Source organism: Bufo gargarizans, chromosome 6 (genome assembly GCF_014858855.1).
Source record: "Bufo gargarizans isolate SCDJY-AF-19 chromosome 6, ASM1485885v1, whole genome shotgun sequence".
In the NCBI taxonomy this organism is placed as follows: Eukaryota; Metazoa; Chordata; class Amphibia; order Anura; family Bufonidae; genus Bufo; species Bufo gargarizans.
In genome coordinates, this window is record NC_058085.1 from 86,468,219 (window position 1) to 86,493,316 (window position 25,098).

A 25,098-nucleotide genomic window follows, 5' to 3' on the forward strand; every position below is an offset into this window, starting at 1 on the left:
CTTTCCTATAGACTTTATTTGTGATGTTTTTCTATATATATTTATATCCACCATAATTTATCCAAATTAGATTACCTCTAAATAATTATAACAAAAATAAAATATTTCCCTTTGATTCATATACAGATATCTTTTTGTAAGCTTTTCTGGGGGGGACTAGAAAATGGAATTATACCTCATGATACGAGGATGTTCTAGCTTTTCAGCTACCAGATGTTCCAGCAACACAAAACAAGGCAATGTATTGATGGCACCATCTAAGGTAGCAACGCCTGTGTATAGCCAAAATGAGGATGTCAGTAGAAACTGATGCATAATTCTTAGTGATGCTGATGCCAAACTTCACTGTCTTTGCATTAATCTTCTATATTGTACTTAAAGGCTTCTATTAGACCCTCTAGAGAATGTATAAATCCAGAAATGCTACAGATAGAACCAATGACAAAAATGGAAACATCAAAAAAGACATGATGCCACTGAAGCTTCCTCCACAAAAGCTTAAGATGGAAGAGGCTGGGAAGCAGGAAGCAAAGACCAGCTCCTGTGAGGCTACCAGTGAGACCCATCAAAAGAGCAAAGTGGGGCACATAGATGGCCATAAGCAAGGTCAAAATAACTAGGGCACACCTGAGAGTGAGACCCCAAGACTTCAGTCTCCCATCTCCCCCATAACAGTTTGGGAAAAGCGCCCTAGTTCCTTCCTGGAACAGAGATTTTTCCAAGACTTCTACTGCAGCGAAGAAGGGCAGTGGATAAGACAGCAAGGCTTTGGACACCAAGAAGATATTGACCACTGCCCTGATAGTGGAGGGTAGGTTGTCTGTTATGACCTCCTTGGTTTCATCTGCCCAGGTAAGATAAGCCACCAGAGCAAAAAGCCCCTTCAGAATGCAAGCAGCGATGTGGGTCCAGTTCATCATGCAGTGGAATTCTTTGGGGTTGTGCATGTTTCCTTCCAGGGAGGGCAGGAAGATCTGGGAGGTGTAGCTGAAGACAATTATGCCTATGGAGATGGGGAACTTCTTTACATCTATGTAAAACTTCACTTTGTCCCAGGCCCAGTCTCTGGCTCTGGACAGACAATAGGCAATCACTAAGATGTTAATGACAAAATGAGCTAAGGTGCAGAGCAAACTGAACTTGGATACAGACTTAAGGTTTTTGAGGAATGCACATGGTAGAAGCGCAGCAGTGGCTATGATTGACCAGGACTTCTGAGAAATTGGTAGGGTTGGGAAGCTGTTGTACATCAAGTTTCCACTGACCACCACATAAAGGATGCACGTCATGACCAGTTCGATAATTTGAGCCACATTAACAATCCTTCCCCCAAGCTTAGGAAATCTCGGTGTGCAGCAGGCATTGGCAATGTCCACATATGAGTCCCTCACTCTCACAGTCTCTCCGTCTTCATTCTCTTCATACAAGCAAGCAATAAGAATCTTTCCAGTGTAGCAACACACAACTGCAGCAAAAATAATGAGGAACAGTCCCAGATATCCACCATGAAGAATTGCGTAAGGTAATCCCAACACGAACATCCCCTGCAAAATACAAACATAACACAAGTGAGGAATCTGTCATTCCATCCACCTTCTGTCTATAAACAGTTCTTACCCAAAATGTTGTCTTCCCATGGTCTTCCCATCTGCATTTTGCATTTTACTTCTATATACAGCTAAGTTGTGACACAGACAGCAGAGGGTTCATGTGCAAGAAGTGTATATGGGACCCTCTTAAAGGGAATGTGCCATCAGAAAATGACCTATTGTTTAAGTCATATTTTTATGTTAAACATATTTTTTAAGAATTTTTGATGATGTTATTTTTCATTTTCCTTGTCAATATTTATATTCAACCCAAAACCATAAATCCTGCAGTTTTCACACTGGCCACTAAACATAATAATAGATGCTACTTCTTAGTATGGATTACTTTACTGCCATTATCTCCAAATCATTGCAGGTAAGTTTAGAATTATATCACTTCTATGTATAAAAGTGATATAATTAGGTGATTGTCAAAGCTATTCTTTCCTTGTACAATGACCTCTGTGCAGGTCACAGATCATGCCTAGAAAACTCTCCCATAGAAGCCAATGAGGTCCCCTCCTGACCATTGTGTCTATGGCCCATGGGGCTGTAAAGCAATTCTTTAAATGTTGTTAGGAACAGGTCAGGGAAGATGGCCGCCCCCGTAATCATGTTCAGCAATCGGATACAAAAATCTGTGATCAGAAAATAGAAACAGATCAGAAAAAAAGGAGATGTTTTGCTGTCTGATTTTAACTGGCAGAAAAAAAAATTTTATGACACATTCCCTTTAAGGTGGCAGTTTACACATATAATATTACTTACCCTGATCTGAATATCACACTAGTGAAAACTTTATTTAATTATTGCTTGTTAAGTATATCAATTATTACTTGGTAAGTCAAAAACTCTTAAAGTAGAAAACCCCCAAACCACTTTCTTGAAGTCTAGGGGCAATAAAATCCCTTGCCCCTGCTCAGGGCCGATGCAACCATATAGGTGAACTAGGTGTTCGCCTAGGGCGCCGGCCTGCTGGGGGCACTCTGGTGGGCTCCCCCTGACTGGGGCTGCAGCCCTGGGCAAGCGGCTCTTGAGCCGCCCCCAGCCAGTTACAGGGGGGCCAGGAGGTGGAGGTCCTTCTTAAATATGGCAGAGCAGGCATCTGCTTACCCTGATGGCAGATGCCTGCTCTGCCAGTAAATTACCCGAGGAGAGGAGGCGGGCGGCAAGGGAGGCTGTTCTAGCAGCTCCCCAATCCTCCCTCTTGCGCCCTCTGTGATGCTGGAATATGACGTCATTCCGGCCCCGGCATACTAAACGGCGCGCTGGAGGACTGAGGAGCTGCACCACACTGGACCCCAGGGAGGTGAGTGTTTAAGTGTTTGACTGAGTGAGTGCCTGCCTGTGTATTTATGTCAGTGAGTGAGTGTATGTATGTCTGTCTTTCTGTCAGTAAATGTATGTGTGTCTGTCATTGAGTGTCTGTGTGTGTGTGTGTGTATGTCAGTGAGTGAGTGTATGTCAGAGAGTGTGGATGTCTGTCGGTCAGTAAGTGTCTGTGTGTTTGTCAGTGAGTATATGTATGTTTGTCAGTGAGTGTATGTGTGTGTTTGTCTGTCAGTTAGTTTCTGTGTGTGTGTGTGTGTGTGTGTGTTTCAGTGGGTAGGTGTATGTCTGTCAGTGAGTATGTATGTCAGTGATTTTCTGTGTACGTCATTCAGTGAGTGTCTGAGTGCGTGTCTGTCTGTCAGTGAGTGTATGTGTGTCTGTCAGTGAGTGTATGTGTGTCTGTCAGTGAGTGTATGTGTGTCTGTCAGTGAGTTTCTGTGTGTGTGTGTGTGTTTCAGTGGGTAGGTGTATGTCTGTCAGTGAGTCTCTGTGTATGTCATTCAGTGAGTGTCTGAGTGTGTGTCTGTCAGTGAGTGTATGTGTGTCTGTCAGTGAGTGTATGTGTGTCTGTCAGTGAGTGTATGTGTACGTCATTCAGTGAGTGTCTGTGTGCGTGTCTGTCTGTCAGTGAGTGTATGTGTGTCTGTCAGTGAGTGTATGTGTACGTCATTCAGTGAGTGTCTGTGTGCGTGTCTGTCTGTCAGTGAGTGTATGTGTGTCTGTCAGTGAGTCTCTGTGTACGTCATTCAGTGAGTGTCTGAGTGTCTGTCTGTCAGTGAGTGTACAGACGTGGACAAAATTGTTGGTACCCTTTGGTCAATGAAAGAAAAAGTCACAATGGTCACAGAAATAACTTTAATCTGACAAAAGTAATAATAAATTAAAATTCTATAAATGTTAACCAATGAAAGTCAGACATTGTTTTTCAACCATGCTTCAACAGAATTATGTAAAAAAATAAACTCATGAAACAGGCATGGACAAAAATGATGGTACCCCTAGAAAACACAGAACATAATGTGACCAAAGGGACATGTTAATTCAAGGTGTGTCCACTAATTAGCATCACAGGTGTCTACAACCTTGTAATCAGCCATTGGGCCTATATATATGGCTCCAGGTAATCACTGTGTTGTTTGGTGATATGGTGTGTACCACACTCGACATGGACCAGAGGAAGCAAAGGAAAGAGCTGTCTCAAGAGATCAGAAAGAAAATTATAGACAAGCATGTTAAAGGTAAAGGCTATAAGACCATCTCCAAGCAACTAGATGTTCCTGTGAGTACAGTTGCACATATTATTCATAAGTTTAAGATCCATGGGACTGTAGCCAACCTCCCTGGACGTGGCCGCAGGAGGAAAATTGATGACAAATCTAAGAGACGGATAATCCGAATGGTAACAAAAGAGCCTAGAAAGACTTCTAAAGAGATTCAAGGTGAACTTCATGCTCAAGGAACATCAGTGTCAGATCGCACCATCCGTCGTTGTTTGAGCCAAAGTGGACTACATGGGAGACGACCAAGGAGGACACCATTGTTGAAAACGAATCATAAAAAAGCAAGACTGGAATATGCCAAACTACATGTTGACAAGCCACAAAGCTTCTGGGAGAATGTCCTGTGGACAGATGAGACAAAAATCGAAGTTTTTGCCAAGGCACATCAGCTGTATGTTCACAGACGAAAAAATGAAGCATATCAAGAAAAGAACACTGTCCCTACTGTGAAACATGGAGGAGGCTCTGTTATGTTCTGGGGCTGCTTTGCTGCGTCTGGCACAGGGTGTCTTGAATCTGTGCAGGGTACAATGAAATCTCAAGACTATCAAGGAATTCTAGAGAGAAATGTACTAGCCAGTGTCAGAAAGCTTGGTCTCAGTCGCAGGTCATGGGTCTTGCAACAGGACAATGACCCAAAACACACCGCTAAAAACACCCAAGAATGGCTAAGAGGAAAAAATTGGACTATTCTAAAGTGGCCTTCTATGAGCCCTGACCTCAATCCTATTGAGCATCTTTGGAAGGAGCTGAAACATGCAGTCTGGAAAAGGCACCCTTCAAACCGGACACAACTGGAGCAGTTTGCTCATGAGGAGTGGGCCAAAATACCTGCTGAGAGGTGCAGATGTCTCATTGACAGTTACAGGAAGCGTTTGATTGCAGTGATTGCCTCAAAAGGTTGCGCAACAAAATATTAAGTTAGGGGTACCATCATTTTTGTCCATGCCTGTTTCATGAGTTTATTTTTTTACATAATTCTGTTGAAGCATGGTTGAAAAACAATGTCTGACTTTCATTGGTTAACATTTATAGAATTTTAATTTATTATTACTTTTGTCAGATTAAAGTTATTTCTGTGACCATTGTGACTTTTTCTTTCATTGACCAAAGGGTACCAACAATTTTGTCCACGTCTGTATGTGTGTCTGTCAGTGAGTGTATGTGTGTCTGTCAGTGAGTGTATGTGTACGTCATTCAGTGAGTGTCTGTGTGCGTGTCTGTCTGTCAGTGTGTGTGTGTGTGTCTGTCAGTGAATGAGTGACATGAGGGGGCGGCAAAATGGATCTTTGCCTAGGGCTGCAAAAATCCTTGCACCGGCCCTGCCCCTGCTGTTGCTTAATTACCCCTCATACCCCCCTATCTAGATGTAAATGATTTCCTGTATCGTTGACCACTCTGTCTATACATGTTGTAGGCCCATAATTGGTAGTCACCAGTACTGGTGGTTGGCGTATGTCAAATACAAATCTTTTGTGCCTCCTGAAAGCTCTGCTCAGTTGACCGGTGTTCTACTGTATATTCTATGCTGACTCCAAGTGATATTCATGACAGCACTGATTGAATTGTCATGGCCAGCCCAGGCTTCATCTGCTGCCTAGTAGATGACTGTAAGGAATCTCCAGACCAATACCTTTCATGTAAACAGAGCTTTGGGGGCAATTATACTTTCCCCACTCTTACTGAAGGCTGAACTAAAATAAAGGGCTTGTTCTCTCCTGCTAGGGTTCAGTTTAGCAGTCTATTCTTACAAAGTAAATGGGTTATTCCATTATTGATGTTACAAATTAAAATTAGATAGATCTTATAGAGCTTGGAAATCTCTTTCCAACAAAGCTAGCCCTGTACCTCACATAGATCCAGAGATACCCCCATTCATTGCCTCAATTGTTCTGCTAGATTCTCCTCAGGCTAACAGCTCAGGGGCATGTCCTATCTCAGGGTACATGTTCTTTCTGCTGCAGCTCTCTCCCTGTCACAGCTCAGGGGGAGTCTCTTTTCTGCTGCAGCTCTCTCCCTATCAAAGTTCAGGGGGAATGTCTTTTCTGCTGCAGCTCTTTCCATTTAACTGTCACAGCTCCTAACAGTAGATAGGGTGGGTGGCAGTTGATGGATGGAACTGAGCATGTGTGACCACTTCAGTAGGTGAACATGCACATTAATATACAGATTAAACACCAGGGGTGAAGTTAAGAGAATGTCTCATCTCATAAAAGGAGCATTTGTGTAACAGAAAGTAAATTACAAAAGTAACTAAGTTTCCATGCTGAATTATATTAAAATAACATTCAATGGTGGCACAATCTTTTCAAGGGACAGATATATTAATAATTCAGTCTAAAAATGGCGACAAGTGGTAAAATATAAAGAAATATAAAAATAAAGAACTATAAAGAATTTATTTTTCCTTTTTTTAACCCCACCATACAAAGTATTTTAATGAAATTATTGCTTGATGTATTAACAATGACTGAATGTTTATTGATGATGATGATGTGTAACACCCCAGAGTGGTGTTGCCACTTCTGCACCTTGCTACTTTCCCTAATGGTCTAACACAGGCATGCTCAGCCTGCGGCCCTCCAGCTGTTGTAAAACTACAACTCCCACAATGCGCTGCTGTAGGCTGATAGCTGTAGGCTGTTCAGGCATGCTGGGAGTTGTAGTTTTTCAACAGCTGGAGGGCCGCAGGTTGAGCATGCCTGGTCTAACATAAAGCCGTCTATGCATTATGTTCCAAGTCCTCTCTATAATGTGCATCTATAATAATGTTTGCAACTGTTTATAACATGTAATATGCCTATGTATAGGTTCACCAGCAGGTGGCAGCAAACCCTGCAGAGCTATAATTTTGTAAAATGGAGCTATCCATTCAATTCTAATTGATTCTGTCACAGAGGAACCGGCCAAATAAATATAAACACCAAAAATGTGCAAATAAAACAAACAATAAAGATATATATATTTTTACAGAAATACTCCATGATCGTTTCTATCATTCGGATTAGGAAAATGATAAGAGAAAATTGGGACATAGTGGAAAGGGACGATAGTTCAAAAGAGATCAGAGGGTCTAAACCATTAGTAGCCTTTAGGAGGAGCCATACTCTGAAAGATAGGCTGGTTAGGAATTGTTTCGTGGAACCAAAATCTGATATATGGCTGAAAGATTGGATACCTGCGGGAAACCGCAGGTGCGGTAATTGTTCCTACTGTAAATACAATCCCCAATGGGATTTACTGTTTTTTTGGTGGATTACATCACAAAGTAAATACCTTGATAACTTGTAAAAGTAAATATGTAGTGTACCTCATATTATGTGTATGTGGTGGGTTTTACATAGGAAAAAACATTAGGAGCCTTGGTGAAAGATTTTGGGAACATGTTAATTCAATTGTTACAGGGAAAGGTTGTCCATGATTAATAGAACATGTGAAATCTGAGCATGATGGTAATAGTAAGGTGTTGAGGTTTGCAGGGATTGAGATAGTATGTAGTCTGCCACAAGGGGGAGATAGACATCGTACCCTCCTAAGGAAGGAAGCAAGATGGATCATGCGCTCCGGATCTATGGGCCCTCTGGGACTGAATGACAGAAACGATCTTGGAGTATTTCTGCAAAAAATATATGTATCTTTATTGATTGTTTTATTTGCACATTTTTTGGTGTTTATATGTATTTGTCCAGTTCCTCTGTGACGGAATCAATGTGCTCCACAGAGCTGAAGTGGCGCACAAAGGAGACGTAATCACAACAGAACATTAGTGGCCTGAGGAAGCGCTAAAGCGTGAAACGGCCGTCGCCACGAGCTACTTGCCTGCGCTGTTTGTTTGGCTGTCCCATGCCTGTATCAGTAAATGTTTATGGCATCTGGAATAAAGAACATCCACTTTTTGGTGAGTGCTGCCTAGTTGTTTCTTCTTTGTTGCACATTTAAAAGACTTAGAGGCAGAAGCACCGCCACGAGTAGTAGAGAGGACCCAGTCTTGGAGATCCAGTTTTTTTGAAGAAAGGAAGCAGTGCCACCCCTTCTGTGTTCTGTAACGTTTTTAAAGACACTAATTAAGCTTGTCAGGACAGCAGAGTCAGATATAGCAGAGTTGAGTTTGCCTGCCATTTTAATGCTAAAGCCTGCTGGAACCAAGATAAAGCCTGAAATCTGCTTTGGAAAAACATTTACTTAAGTAAAGCTGCCATTGAACGTCATCTCAAGGTCTGGACTCAAGTTCTTCCTTAATCCCTCAATTATTCTCTTTATTTATTGCTTTGGAGCCATAGCCTGGGACGCGTTATATACAGGTGAAACTCGAAAAATTAGAATATCGTGCAAAAGTCCATTTATTTCAGTAATGCAAATTAAAAGGAATTGCCCTAGGGGGAGGTGCCCGTTGCAGATGTCCCTTTAAATGGATAACAATTAAAATTGAATCATAACAGTAATGATCTGCTTGGATTCAAAGTTTCTCTGCAGCCATAGAAAACGTCTAAATGTTCTCACTGATGGAGAGCCAGGCACCAGGGGAATTTGCGTTCTGGAAATCTCTGTACCACTTGTGGCTTATTTTGGCTTTATTTGGGTGATCTTAAAATAGGCCATAGACTTATGGGGTCATTTATTAAGACCGGCATTTTAGATGCTGGTCTAAATAACCCTGTGCTGGTCCTTGATGCAGCTGAGTTATGTAGAGCCACCGGCCTCTACATAACTTAGCAACTGGCTGTGTGAATTGCTTAAATTTAAGTCATTTTCTACGCCAAAAACAGGTATAGAAAATGATAAATGAGACTGTCCCACCCCTTCCCTTCACCATACCCCCTTTTTCAGCCACCTCGGAAAAGTGACGTGAGCAGGGAAAAGTTGCAGATTCGTCCGCAAATCCTCTTTGCGACCAAATCTGCAATAAAAGTATGCCAAAAACTTTTTGGCATACTTCCCTTCATAAATGACCCCCTTACAATTTATAGTTTCATCTCCTGGATGAAGCCACAAGAAGCCACAAAGAGCGAAAAATGCTACCTTCAGTGAAGGTCTTAATGTTCAGATCCTTATCTATTAGGAAAAACATGTCTCAGAACAGAACATCAGAACCAAAATGGCTGGACTTCCTGCTCTTAATTTTGCAACAATGACCCCCAAAAAGAAGAAAATGCAAATAACTATTTCTGATATTTATCTTCATCCTATGATGGGCAGTACCAAAGAGTAGTTTACCAGTCATAACCTCAAGAAAACCACTTAAAGGTGTTGTCCTGGTTCACAGCTTAACCCAGACATATCCCTGTTTTCACTCAGGCAGGCCCTCTGACATGAGAATCGGAGAATCGCGCAGGTCAAAGGCTTTTTCTGGAGAGATGGTGACATACCGGGCTCTCCATGGAAAAGCTAGACTGAGGCTTCCGCCTAGCAGTGAGCCCAGTGACGTCACCTGCACTAATGGGTGGGCTTTAGCGTTGCCCTAGCCTGTAAAACAGATAGGACAGTGCTAAAGCCCGCCCATCAGTGCCGGTGACATCACCGGGAACACTGCTAGGCGGAAGCCTCCACCTAGCAGAGAAGAAAATATAAGCAAACAACCCGTTGCCTGCGTGATACAACGCAAGGCAAGGGAAATGCTCTTATGCTCATCTCAGAAGGGCTTCCTGGGTGAAAATGGCGACAATTCTGAACCAGGACAACCCCTTTAAGTATCGATATGCCAGGGATGAGCTTGTCCTTGGGCACAACTCATCTAATATGATGTGTTTGGCATCTGTAGTTTTACATACGGCAGCAGTTAACCATGTTGAACTGAGAAATTAAGCTCTGCTACATCTATATGTTTTCTCAGAAGCTAAGCAGAATCTATTTTGGGCTGAGGATTATGTCTAGTTGATTGGTCACATTACATGTAAGTGAGTAGCTACATCTGAGTCATATGTTACAGAAGAAGAAAGAATGGGCATTAGTGTATTGGAAGTATTAGTAGAATTTGCTGTCGTAACGGCTAAATGACCTGAAATAACTTGTTTCTTCCTCAATGGGCTCAGCTTTTTCATCATTGTTTCCACTGATTCATTGCACTTAAATGGACACTAATCTAAAGTGCAAACTTTGATATGATATCAATTACAAGACAAAAGCCATCAGGTATCCAGAGCGTTGCGTTGCATCTCAACCTCTGAGTATAGACAATGACTGTGGTCTACATACAAATAAAGAAGAAAATCCACAGCACTCCTCAGTTCTGGTGAATAAGCTGGTTACTTTATTGGTAACAGCAGTTACCAATAAAGTAACCAGCTTATTCACCAGAACTGAGGAGTGCTGTGGATTTTCTTCTTTATTTGTATACCTATGGGACCCTCAGCCAGGATCCTGATCCGCGAGCACCAACCTATCCAGGTTTCTACTGGCAACTGTCCCTATATTGGGACCTGGAGTGCTGCTTAACCCTCTTTTTTACTTATGTGGTCTACATACGTCAGGTGGGCCTGAATTCATATTTAATCAAGGACACCTCCCATGGCCATATTTCCCAACAATTCCTAACAGAAAGGCCTCGTAAAATTCAGATAACCAATTTGATGTCACTTCCTGGTAAGAAATTATGGGAGGACTGTCGCTACAGACTGGAAAGACAATGAAAGACATTAGTATTTTTAAGCATACGTATATCCTTTCATTAAATTGTAGATGTTACAGGGGCGGTTTAGTTCTGAGCTCTCAGGGCCAGCTTCTTGCGGGTTTGAACTAGGTCCATTGTGTTCAATTGTGGTTCATGCTGCCACTGTTCTGTGCGTCCTGGCTTTGGTTTCTTGTGGGTGTGAGTTGTGGCTATTGTGCTTTGTATCTTGCCTCGGTCAGTACTGCTAGGTTTAACCTTCTCCAGCTCTGTGTGTGCAACCTGTTTGTCTAATAAGTTCATTTTCCCTGCTATATACTTTCTGAGTTGTGTGTCCTGCCTCTGTCTGTCTGTCAGGGGCACACCACCAATGAGGCCAGGTCGGGCAATTGCCTCAGGCAGTGCCTGGGAAGGACAAGTGGACAGGGTCAGCAGCAGGAGCGGTTAGCAATGATACAGTTGAATATGCAGAGATGAGCGCTTCCACAATGGAAGCGCTCAGTGACGTAGCTATAGGAGAAGCAGGGGACATGGCTGTTTTGGGGCCTAAACTCAGGGGCCCACCCAGGAGGAGGTCTAAAAGTTTTTATTGTCAGGTCCCTTTCAACAATATTATAAAATGAAATTATATACAGAGACACTGTAGGAAATGGATGGAGCAGTTGTTGGGCCTGAGAGCACAATCTTTACTAGACACAGGAGTCGGGGGTTGTGAAGAAGTTTCTGGAGGGCATTAAAAAATTTGCTGTGGGGCCCAGTCATATCTGGTTACGCCACTGTGTATTCTCAGGATGCGATACAGTTGAATGCTGCGCCAGGGCACAGGAGCTATGTCTCCCTGCCCTGCTGTTCCCTCTGATAGACTTCAGGCCTAGTGCCTTTAGCCTATCAAAGGCCAGCGCAGGCGCCGCAATTACATCATTATCATTGCACCTCCTGAGCCGGGCAGAATGCAGCTGAAGGCACAGATCAGAAGAAGAATGTGTTGTCTCTGTGTCCACATGGAGGTAAACATTTCAGTTTATTATTTTTCCCTTGCAGCATTCTGTTTGGCCGCTATGGATAGGACGTTCATTATTTATAACTAGGGGTAGCACTGTTTAAAAATAGCATTTTTGTGCTGTCACACATTATAAGGGGGGCACTATGGGGACATTAGTTCTACTGGAGGCAATAAAAGGAGGTATATTTCGTACTAGCAGACGTTATAAGGGGGTATTTTTGTACAGGCACACAGAAGGGGGCATTTTTTGTACTAGCACACATCATAAGGGAGCATTTTTGTACTGGCACATGTTAAAAGGGGGCAATTTTTGTATTGCCACGCATTATAAGGGGGGCACTATGAAGACTTTAGTTCTACTGGGGACACTAAAAGGGGGTACGTTTTTGCACTGGCACATGTTATGAAGGGGCACTTTTGTAATGGTACACAGTATAAGGGTATTTTTTAGTACTGGCACACTTTGTAAGGGGGTATTTTTTGTACTTACATACATTGTAAGAGGGTATTTTTGTACTGGTACAAATTGTAAAGGGGTATTTTTTGTATTGGCACATATTATAAGGGTGTATTTTTTTGTGCTGGTACATATTAGTGGACATTTTTTCTATGGGTACACATTATAAGGGGAATCACTACTGGGGAACTATTGGGAACATGATTACTAGTATGGGCACAATGGGGGCAGTATTACTATTGTGGGCACTGTTAACAGTAAGTGCACTCTGGCAAAGGAATATTACTATTTGTGAGACTTTTGGGAGAACTATTACTGTGGTGAGATCCCTGGCTCAATATCAGCAAAGCACAATTTTTTTTTGGGGGGGGGGCACTATATTTATGACATTATTAGTGTCAGGGCCACTATTTGCTGGGTGTAGTGTATTAGTATTGGGAGCATAGTGGGCACAGTATTGGGAGTTGCAGGAAGGGGTGTTCAGAAGATGGGAAGGGTGAAAGAAAAATAGGAAACTAAGATGTCTGTCAAATTCTGCAGAGACTGATATGGCTGAAAGAAATCATCATGGCAGTCTGGACTGTGTGGAGAAGATGAATAAGAAGAACATCTACATCAGAGAAGACATCATTGGATGTAAGAGATATGTGGCGCTGTATTAACCTGTATGTTTTGTAGTGCTGTATGTAAGGTTCATAAATGTCTTTGACAGTAGGGCTGGGGAGAGAGAGGTTAGGTTGAGAATTTGGCATGTGGTGGCACAGTTCCAATTCTCACCTCAGGCAGCAGAAAGGTTAGGTGCACCCCTGAGTTCTGTCTTCATGGTTTTCCAAGTTCTGGTTGGATCTGTTCAGATTATGTCTGCTTGTTCAGAGTTAGAGCTTATATCTGTCTGCCTGGTTTTTCCAGATTTTCTTTGGATCTGTTTATCTTCTGTCTGTGTCTGAATTCTTACCTAGTTCTGTCTGTGATTACCCTGTGCCTGTTAAATGGATTAGTATGTAAGATTAGTATGTACTCTGTTTGCCTGATCTTGTCTTTTTCAGTCGGTGGGTGCCTTGGTCTCGCATACACTCTGTCAACCTGTTCTCTATCTGGTTCTGTCTGTGTGCTTTGCCTTTGCCTCTGGTGATTTGTGCTGGAGTGTCAGGTTCCAACTACAACGGGACTATTCCAACAGGTAGCGGCCTGGTGACGATTATATCCCTGTATTATAGTCAAAGGGTAAAAAAAGGGTCCAACTGCCTATCTATTAGTTCTGTCAAATGCCAGATGGGCCGGTGCTGGAGTGGGCTGCCCCAGGCCCCGAAAGTAGTTGTTGCCACTGATACAGTTGGATAATGTGGACAAGGCAAACAATGGTTCCCGGCCCTGTCATTCACTGTAGAGGGGCCTATAATAACAATTGGGACACTATAGAGGTGTCTTTAATAACTACTGGGGGCAGTATAGGGGGGCCTGTGATAACTATGGGGGGCACTATAGAAGGGCCTATATTAATTACTGGGGAACAATAGAGGGATCTATATTGTTTACTGGGGCACTATAGAGGGACCTATGATAACTACTGGGGACACTATAGAGGGGCGTATAATAACTACTGGGGCACTATATAGGGGCCTATAATTACTACTGGGGCACTATAGAGATGTCTGTAATAACTACTGCGGGCAGTATAGGGGGGCCTGTAATAACATGAAGAACTATAGAGGGGCCTGTAATAACTACTGGGGGGAACTATAGAAGGGACTATATTAATTACTGGGGCACAATAGAGGGATCTATATTGTTTACTGGGGCACTATAGAGGGACCTATGATAACTACTGGGGACACTATAAAGAGGCATGTAATAACTACTGGGGCTCTATACAGGGTCCTATGATAACTTCTGGGTCAATATAGAGGAGCCTACATTAACTACTGTGAGCACTATAGAGGGGCTATAATAACACTACTGGGGGCACTATAGATGGGCTATAATAACACTACTGGGGGCACTATAGAGGTGACCATGATAACTATTTGGGCACTACAGTGGGGCGTATCATAACGACTGGGGCGTTATAGAAGTGCCTATGATAAATACTGGGGCACTATAGAGGGGCCTGTGATAACTATTGGGGGCACTATGGAGGGGCCTATGAAAACTAATAGGAGCACTTTAGATGGAACTGTAATAACTACTTAGGCACTATAGAGGGGCCTGTAATAACTACTGAAGGCAATATAGTGGGTGCATGTAATAACTATGGGGGGTAACTATAGAGGAGCCTGGGGCACCATAGAGGGGCCTATGTTATTTACTAGGGCACTATAGATGGGTCTATGATAAATGCTGGGGGGAACTATAGAGGAGGCTATAATAACTACTGGGCGAACTGTAGAGGGGCCTATGATAACAACTGGGAGTACTATAGAGGGGCTTAAGATAACTACTGGGGACACTATAGAGGGGACTGTGATAACTATTTGGGCACTATAGAGGGGCCTATCATAACTACTGGGGACACTATAAGGAGACATGTAATAACTACTGGGCACTATATAGAGTCCTATGATAACGAATATTCTAATAGCGAATTTTAATATCGGCACTTCGAGAATTTGCGAATATTTACAATATAGTGCTATATATAATTGTAATGATGAATATTCGTCATTTTTTTCCATCTGAACACATGATTCCTCCCTGCTTCTTGGCCCACAAGCAACTTAAAGGGAGTCTATCACCTCCATATGGCCATATACAGTGCTTACATTGTCCTATAGCACACCTATACATGAATGTAATGGTATGTTTGTTATTTTCTTTAGACTTGCAGAAGCTGGAAAAACTAAGTTTAATTCATATGCAAATGAGCACTCGCAAGTGCCTAGGGGCGGCGTTCACTGTGTGGGAGCCCAGACTGCTCTGCCTTTTTTCATTGTTTACCCACCCCAGCCTCTGCCTATGCCCACCCTCCTATTCCCTTGCGTCATCCTTCAATCCGGCCGAGATCCAGTTCCAGTGCGCTGCCTCGCCGGACCTGTGAGCACGGCATCGCTTTAACTACCACGCATGCTCTGGCAAACGCTACATTGCTGCCGGTTTCGTGCCATTTGCCGGCGCATGCGCAGTAGTTAAAGCGATGCCGTGCCAACGCTGGGCATCACAGTGTGCATGCCCCGGCCCGGCGAGGCAGTGCGCAGGCGTGGGATCTCGGCAGGACCGAAGGATGACGCAAGGGAATAGGAGGGCAGGCATAGGCAGAGGCTGGGGCGGGGGGGACAATGAAAAAGGGAAGAGCAGCCTGGGCTCCAACACAGTGAACGCCGACCTTGGGCACTTGCGAGAGCTCATTTGCTTATAAATCAAAGTTAGTTTTTCCAGCTTCTGCAAGTGTAAAGAAAAATACAAAGGTACCATTAAATTCATGTATAGGTGTGCTATAGGAAAATGTAAGCACTGTATATGGCAATATGGAGGTGACAAACTCCCTTTAAGCAGGGAGGAATCATGACTTCACATGGAAAAAATTACGAATATTCTGAAAAACTAATATATAGCACTATATTGAATATAGTGCTATATACAGTATTTGTTTTTTAGAATATCCGTCATTTTTTTCCATCTAAAGTCATGATTTCTCTCTGCTTAAGTTGCTTGTGGGCCAATGACTCATTGGCCCACAAGCAAGAAGCAGGGAGGAATCATGTGTTCAGATTGAAAAAATAACGAATATTCTAAAAATGAATATATAGCACTATATTCTATAGTGCTATATATTCGTTTTTGACCCATGCCTGCACTGAGCGTGCAATATTCGCATATTAATCGATCATTACCTTGCCGATTTTCACATAAAAAAAGAAAGAATGTAGAATATAACGAATATTCTAATTCGCGAATATATGACGAATATTCTACAATATATTTGCGAAATATCACGAATTCGAATATGACTCCTGCCGCTCATTACTAATGATAACTACTGGGTCAATATAGAGGGGCCTACATTAACTACTGGGGGCGCTATAGAGGGGCTATAATAATACTACTTGGGGCACTATAGAGGGGCCCATAATAACTACTGGGGGCACTATAGAGGTGACTATGATAACTATTGGGGCACTACAGAGGGGCCTATCATAACTATTGGGGGGCGTTATAGAAGTGCCTATGATAAATACTGGGGCACTATAGATTGGCCTGTGATAACTATTGGGGGCACTATAGAGGGGCCTATGATAACTAATGGGAGCACTTTAGAGGGGACTGTAATAACTACGGGGGCACTATAGAGGGGCCTGTAATAACTACTGGAGCCAATATAGAGGGGCTTGTAATAACTACTGGAGGCCAGGGGCGGGCTGGGATGGGGGCAGGGAGGCAATTGCCCCGCAGGCCGCCCTAAAAAAAAAAGCCGCTGGGTCATCTTTAACAAATAATTTTTTTATTATAATTTTTTTAATTCCCCAGGTGGCGCGGCCCTGGATGTAATTGCAGCGGTGGTGGCGGCGGGCAGTTGGAGATGAGCGCTTCCATTGTGGAAGCGCTCATCTCAATCTTCATCTGTATCGCCTTCCTCAGGACAGCGATACAGATGGCTGTGCTGTGGGGCAAGGGAGGGAGAGGCGTCTCCCTCCCCTGTCCTTGTGATAGGCCACAGGCCTTTATCATCGTCATTATCATCATGCCGCCTGAGTCGGTCAGCACACAGCGGGACAATGGCCGGAAGAGGCCTGCATCGCATCGCTGCTGATGGAGGTAAGTATTAGCGGTTTTTTTTTCTTTGCGGGGGGAGCTGGCACTATGGGGGGGGCTGGCACTATGGTGGGAGCTGGCACTATGGGTGGCTGGCACTATGTGGGGGGAGCTGGCACTATGGGGGAGCTGACACTATGGGGGGAGCTGGCACTATGGGGGGGAGATGGCACTATAGGGGGATCTGACACTATGGGGGGGCTGGCACTATGGGAGGGAGCTGGCACTATGGGGGGCTGGTATTATAGAGGGAGCTGGCACTATGAGGGGGAGCTGGCACTATGAGGGGGAGCTGGCACTATTGGGGGGCTGGCACTATGGAGGAGAGCTGGCACTATGGGGGGCTGGCACTATGGGGGGAGCTGGCACTATGGGGGGGCTGGCACTATGGGGGGAGCTGGCACTATGGGGGGGCTGGCACTATGGGGGAGCTGGCATTTTTTACAGACCCTTTTTTTTGGGTAGCATTCTGGGGGCATTTATTTCTTGCCCATTTTGGGGGGCATTTCTTACTGGCACATTATGGGGGGGCACCATTGGGGAGAAGAGCACTATGGGGGTATCTGGGGGCTCTAAGGGGGATTTTTTTAATTAGCCTTTTTTTTAATTAGTGGCACATTATGGGGGCCACTATAGGGGAGAGCGGCACTATGGGGCATCTGGTGTGACTATAGGGGAATTATTTGGGGACACTATGGGTAAGTGGGGGCTCTAAAGGGGCCTTTGTATTGGTAGATTATGGGGACACTATGGCATCTGGTGGCACTAAGGGGGCATTTTTTACTGGAACATTGTGGGAGGCACTATAGGGGAGAGCGGCACTATGGGGCATTATTTGGTGGCACTATGGGGGAGTGGAGCACTATTGGGGCATATGGTGGCACTAAGAAGAAGCATTTTTTACTGGCACATTATGGGAGAGAGGAGCACTTTAGGGACATCTGCTGGGGGCACTAAGAAGGGGCATTTTTTTACTGGCATATTATGGGGGACAATATGGGGAAGGGGGAGAGGAGCACTATGAGAACATTTACTGGGGCACTATATAGGGTATTTTATACTGGCATACATTATGGGGACATTAGCTCAACTTCGGGCACTATGCAGGGGTATTTCATGTACTGTCATATTATAGGGAGAATTATTACTACTGGGGGGCTATGAGGAACATGATTACTAGTAGGGGCATTATTACTACTAAGTGTGCTCTGGCAGAGAATTATTTCTATTGGTGGAATTTTGGGGAGCACTGTTACTTTGGGGGGCAACTTAGCACAATTATTTTTGGGGGACATTATCTTTATACTGTTAGTGTCTGGGTGCAGTTATTTTTTTAGAGCACTGTGTGCCAATAATTGTTGAAGGGGGCACTATCTGTGTGGTAGTAGTATTTCCAGGGGGACTGTTTCTGCAGTATAGTATTGGGGGCACAGCGGGCACAGTATTTGGGGCACTATCTGTGTGGCAGTAGTATTTCCAGGGGGACTGTTTCTGCAGTATAGTATTGGGGGTGGCAGGAAAGGGTGTTCAGAAGATGTGAAGATGATGGAAATGTGGGAAACTAATGTCTGTTTGTCAATCTCTGTAGAGATGGGAGATGGCTGAAAAATCATCATGGTGGTCTGGTCTGAATGGAGAAGATGAGGAAAGAGAACGTCTACAACAAAGGTGACATCACTGGATGTAAGAGGTATGGGGCGTTATGTAGGAGAGGAGATGCTCCGGCTCCTCCTCCTGCCATTTGCAGAAGGAGGATTCAGAGCTAGGTGAGGACAGCCAAAGGGGACAGCAGGCCACGGGCGGGTGGCAGATGGTGGGGGGAAACAAGCACCTAGCTCCAATCTGTGGCATGTGGGAGGGGCATAAAAATCTGATTGAAATCAAAGTTTTTTAGCCACATGAAACCTCGAAAATCAGATTAAGTCATGTGAAATAATTGATTGATGCCTCCTGTTCTTCGACGTGCCAGTTATCACCACTTGTCACAAACTGAGACTGACAAACGAGCCAAACATGTATGCGTATGAGGGAGCTGGAAGGGAGCTGGGAGAGATAGCTGTTTAATGTGTATGAAATTCATGCCCCATGTTCAATATGATATTGTTTCTCCCCAGCTCCAGAAACCTCACATTTCCATACATTTCCATGTGTCCAACTTCAGTGTAATCTGCATCTTTATAAATGGAGCTTAAAGGTCTTGTGCTCCTTTAGGACCTTAAAGGGGTTGTCTCACTTCGCTAAATGGCATTTATCATGTAGAGAAAGTTAATACAAGACACTTACTAATATATTGTGATTGTTCATATTGCTTCCTTTGCTGGCAGGATTTATTTTTCCATTACGTTATACACTGCTCGTTTCCATAGTTACAGACCACCCTGCAATCCATCAGTGGTGGTCATGCTAGCCTACTATAGGAAAAAGAGTCAGCTTGTCTGGTGGCCAGGACCATGTGAGCACATTTAGGCTAGAGTTTTTCCTATATTGTGCAAGCACGAGCACCACTGATGGATTGCAGGGTGTCTGTAACCATGGAAACGAGCAGTGTATAACATGATGAAAAATGAATCCAGCCAGCAAAGGAAGCAATATGGACAATCACAATACATTAGTAAGCGCCTTATTGTATGAAAATAAGACGGGATGTCCAGCTTTCCAAAAAAGACGTTGTTCTTTATTCCAAAATAACACAGGATAAAAGACAATCCAACACGGCAAGCAGGTCTACATGTTTCGGATGCTCTAATACTGATCCTTATTCATGACATTAGTAAGCGCCTTGTATTAACTTTCTCTACATGATAAATGCCACTTACTGAAGTGAGACAACCCCTTTAACTATAGGACTGATCAATGATGAAGAATGATTTTGCAATCAAATTCATGATAGAATGGCTATTGATGTTCAACGGTAAATGTGATATTGAAGTCCAATGTACAGAAACTGATGAACCAATGGACCAAACAAAACTAGGAAATTATGACTGACAATGGCTTGATCTACTACTGATTGTACGAATATTCAACTAGAAATAAATAGATACATAATGTATACCATTACCAAGAGATCAGTCATACAGTGTGTACTGACATCGCAACAAGCCTTCACCAGAATTTCACTTCATATGTTGGACCTCCACTTTGGCATGGTGAACTGCAGAGCTGGTAGTATCACTGTCTCCATTGGCCTCTATTGCTAAATAGCTACATAATCATGTACATAATTTTTTTTTTATATAATATGAAATTAGATATATAGTTTTTAGATATTGAAATAGATAAATGAGATAAATAGATATATGAGAGGGAGAGAGAGAGAGAGAGAGAGAGAGAGAGAGAGAGATAGATAGATAGATAGACACTGTAGATAGCTACAACCTCCATCTCATTGGTCATGTCAAAACCATCTTTACAGGGCCAAAAATATAAGGCTGTAGTTATTTTTTTTTCCACTGGGGGCAGTAATATCCACCAGATACAGTGCCCAGATTACCCTGTTCTGCGGTGTAGAGGTATTTACAGCTGGGCTGCCATTTTCTCAGTGTTTGTCTCAGCCTCAGCTAATACTGTGTGAAAACTCCATATATGTAATATGATAATAACTTATTAGAATGTGTTGCATTTCTATCCTGAAAAAGATATAAGCAATGTTCTTCTTTTACTGTTTTTCCTTTAAGAAATTAAATAAAAATACAGGCATTATATAGATACAAAGATATATGTGACATTGAATATATATCTATATATACATATATATATATATATATATATATATATATATATATATCAGATGCAGATCTTTGTGTGTGGCTGTGAATTTCCCTTTCTGCGACTTCTACATAGGGAGCTACAAATCTCTGTCTTTGTATTGTCTTCCTGTACAAAATCCGCTTCGTACAGAAAAGATTTGTAAAACAGAAACAGGCAAAATATTAATACTTTCTAATATATCAGATCAGGGATCCCATGTATTAATGTATTACATGAACACTATTTTTACTTTTAAAATTGATATTTCTGATGTATTACTCAACTGAGGATCATTTTATATTAGTCATTTTTGGTCAAGTAGAGCTTAAGGAAACAGTTTTTACATCTATTGTATCTATTTCACATCTATCTATCATCTCCCATCTATCTATCTATCTATCTATCCCCTATCTATCTATCTATCTATCTATCTATCATCTCCCATCTATCTATCTATCATCTCCCATCTGTCTATCTATCTATCTATCCCCTATCTATCTATCTATCTATCTATCTATCATCTCCCATCTATCTATCTATCATCTCCCATCTGTCTATCTATCTATCCCCTATCTATCTATCTATCTATCTATATATCTATCTAATGTGTATTGTATTATTCACTTACATTTTTTCTATATTTCACCCATTGCATTATCTATTTACAATTTGCTTTATCTCTGTTTCTGATTCTATTTAAATACAAGTAAAATGGTTGGAGATGGGCCGTCTCTACTGGCTTCAGATTTGGGGTCTCTTTGCCCCTGTATACTTATTTTGTATTTCTGGCATGGAAGCATTGCAGATATGAGACGCTCTGCACACAAAATCCCTATTGAGAACATCTGACCCATGTTTAATTGGGATTATCTCTCCTAAGGGAATGCTCGTATGTATGTAAGATTTAACCTTTACTGCTGTATGGAGTACATTGTTTTACAGGGAGGGGCTATTTGGAGCTAGCAAAAAGTGGTCTTGCAAGAGAATGGAATTTTTGACCTTGGGAAAAATGACCTCAGTAGGCAGTATTATCATGGGGTATCTCCAAGCCATCTATGGTTAACACTATCATCCTTGACCATTAAAAATAATTATTAGAGACAAAATGACCCCCAAAAGCTAGCGACAGCTATAGAGGGAAATGTCTTACCTGGATGGCGTTGGTGACATTCCAGCCAGCTTCCCAGGATGTGATTTTAGGCTTTCCATTCGTTGAAAACTCAGAACATAGTCCTTCATCTTTTGAAGCAGAAGGAGGGGGACCTGTGCCATCTCTTTGGTAATGGATATCTCCCTCTGCGGGGACATCTCCAGGGGACACCTCAGTCTTCAGAATGTCCATCTGAAGACCCTGTCGGTGTTCCATGTCCAGGTCATCGCAATGAGCAAACCCAACTGCTTCTTCATTAGTGGCCGCTTGAAAGCCCATCCTGGCAAACATTCCACTAACCTTGGCCTGTGACTTGTTGGACACAGAGGTGGCCACATTGGACAGTTTGTTCCTTATCATGGTAGTCATGTTGGCTTGTGAAGACCCGATTCGATCAGGAATGTCCTCCTTCTTGGTCTGCAGGTATCGCCTTGATGTAGACTGTTACCTCCACTTGTTCAGGCTGGTTCTTCTCCACCCCCGAGCCCCCCTCAGCATGACACCTTCTGCAAAGGTAATTAGGACCTCCTAGAGAATGCCATGATGAGCACCTTAATCTTTTTCTTTCTTTGTGTATTTGGGTTGGAAGTAGTGGGTGCTGGTATTAATAGACACTTGGTAGACACTTCTTCTGTGTGTACTTTCCTCAGTGGAATAGGAGCCCAATGCAAATCCTGTGGTAGGTGGGTGATTGAGATGGGGAGGGGGAAATGCAGTAGGTTAGTATTCTGCTGAGCACCGTCAAAGAATATCTACAGCTAGAACATACATCTAGCCAGTGGAGATTGGGAAAAAAATTTGATAGGGGGAGGGTTAAGGGGATGAGGGTGTCTGCATGACTGCTGCATATCTGGGGGAGGGTCTAAATATTCACCCCCACCCCTTTTGTCACCAATTGCATTGCTCAATCCAACCCTTCCAACACTTTAAGCCTCCCATTCTGTCACCCCATGCAGTAGTCAAATCCAACCTTCCGCCAACACTGGTCCCTTATTGCACTACACCTCCCAGTCTTGCCCCAGAATTCCTTATTTTCTAAATCCACGTCACCAACCTTCATCATACATTTTTCCTTAAGCATGAGATCGTCAACCTCTGTGGTATTTTCCATGAATGCAAAATGCACCATCATCTTGCCACCAGAATTGTCAGCATGCATAACCTTCAGTGATCTTAACCTTCTCTCCCAGCCATAACTTAGCTTCCACCTTGAAGGATCTCCTACATCTGTCTTATCTAGTTCTCGATTATAAACCATATTGCAACCACATTTGGGCATCTTTGCCGATGTGACATTGTTCTGTATAAAGGTTTCGTCCTAAAGATCTGATTATAATGTCCATGTATCTACAACCAACTGGAGGTGCTGCAGGAACCCGATCCCCTGACGATCTAAGGAGCAGAGAACACTATTCAATTTGTTTCTATTCACTGGAAAATCACTTGTAATTTTCTTCTAAGACTTAATTACCGAGGGATGCTCAGCAATTCTGTGTAGAGCCTGCAAACATCTCATCCTGTTTTCTGGAATGGTGGGGCCATAACGAAAGCGAGATGGACATGTACAATATATGTAAAGTGATATTAATATATATATAGAGAGAGAAAGAGAGAGAGAGAGAGAGAGAGAGAGAGAGAGAGATTACTGATAGATCTAACTATAAATAAATAAATAAATAAATGTCTAGATAGATATATCGATGGCTGAATAGATAGATAGGCAGCTAGATACATAAATATACAGATGGATACATATATAGGTAGATAGATACAACCATAGATTAATAGATAGATATGAGGGAGAGAGAGAGAGAGAGAGAGAGAGAGAGAGAGAGAGAGAGAGAAAGAGAGAGAGAGAGAGAGAGAAAGAAAGAAAGAAAGAAAGAAAGAATAGCACATACAAAAGTAAATATTTATTACACACTAATTTTATTATTTTTCCCATATATTTCTGATCATGATTATTACTGTTACTACTAATATTATTCTGTTAATGTTTGGATGAAGGTGGTAGTATCCAGTAACAAATATTCGTTGTAAAGCCCCTTCCTTTCCTCTTCTTCCTCCCTTGTAAAGGAGTGAGCATCGGAGACAAGACATTTGCACACGTTGTAGTTTGTATGAAGGACGTGGGTGACATAAGGGCCTTGGGGTATCTGGAGGGCGGCAGCACTGAGGAAGGTTTAGGGATACATTTTGTGGCGTGTATAACTGGATATGACATGCTGAATCCCTCCTTTAGAAATCAAATGCTTACATCTCACTGCACAAATAGGTCAACATTTGTCTGCTAATATCACATTATTATTATTTTTTTCCTGGGAATTCCAGAGTATCCTACAGGGGACACATTGTAAAATGATTGCTGTATTTCAAGAAGTCTTTGCTTCCACTGTGAACGGAGGACTCCAAATGTTTTATATAAAAAGACAAGGAAGAAATAATAACTTAAATAAATAAATAAAAATACAATGGATGTTTACTGCGTAGATGTGAAGTGATGATGATGTCTGTAAAACGATATATAAAATGAGTTAAATAAATGTAAAGAAAAGAAAGGAAACAAATATAAGGGACGCCTAGAATAAATACTAAAATAATGAAAGTAAAACGTGAGGAATGAGAGAGGGAGGCCTGTTCTGTAAAGTCAGATGGCAGGGGAGAAGTCTGTGTAAATAGCAGTGACATTTCCTACATGTGCCCTGTATTGTGAATCTGTTATAAGAGACAATCCACAGAGGAGAGCTCAGTGTTAAACTGAGAGGGCAACAATATTATTCTCTATAGCACCTGAGGGATATTTCTAGTACTGTATACAAAGCACTAAAACATGAATGAACATCTATCTGTCTCTCTATCTACAATCAAGAGGTATATAAAGCCAAAAAGCCAAAGTCTAGTGTATTTGGAGTAATTATTTAATTATTTCTAAATCATTTCTAATATTTTATATATATATATATATATATATATATATATATATATATATATATAGATCCATAAAGAGATTCAGGCAGCACTCCCTTTAATGCAGATATGATGCGGGTGCCCGCGGTGGTCCCTCGATGTGGGACAAATTCAATAGACAAGGAAAGTCCGCAGCACTCCTTTGGGTAAAAAAGTGAAATTTATTCACACATGTCAGACAACGTTTCGGTCCTCTCACAGGACCATTTTCAAGTCACTT

The 25,098-nt window shown here is 42.4% G+C and overlaps 1 protein-coding gene across 1 annotated transcript; it reads right to left on the bottom strand.

The window, feature by feature from the left end:
* Positions 1-356: 356 nt before the first annotated feature.
* On the bottom strand, positions 357-22,280 carry SLC32A1 (solute carrier family 32 member 1). The gene is made up of 2 exons (XM_044296194.1): positions 21,912-22,280; positions 357-1,544 (listed from the first exon to the last, which is right to left on the bottom strand). The coding sequence occupies exons 1-2, from the start codon at positions 22,278-22,280 to the stop codon at positions 357-359; spliced, it is 1,557 nt and encodes a 518-aa protein (XP_044152129.1).
* Between the last annotated feature and the right edge of the window lie 2,818 nt (positions 22,281-25,098).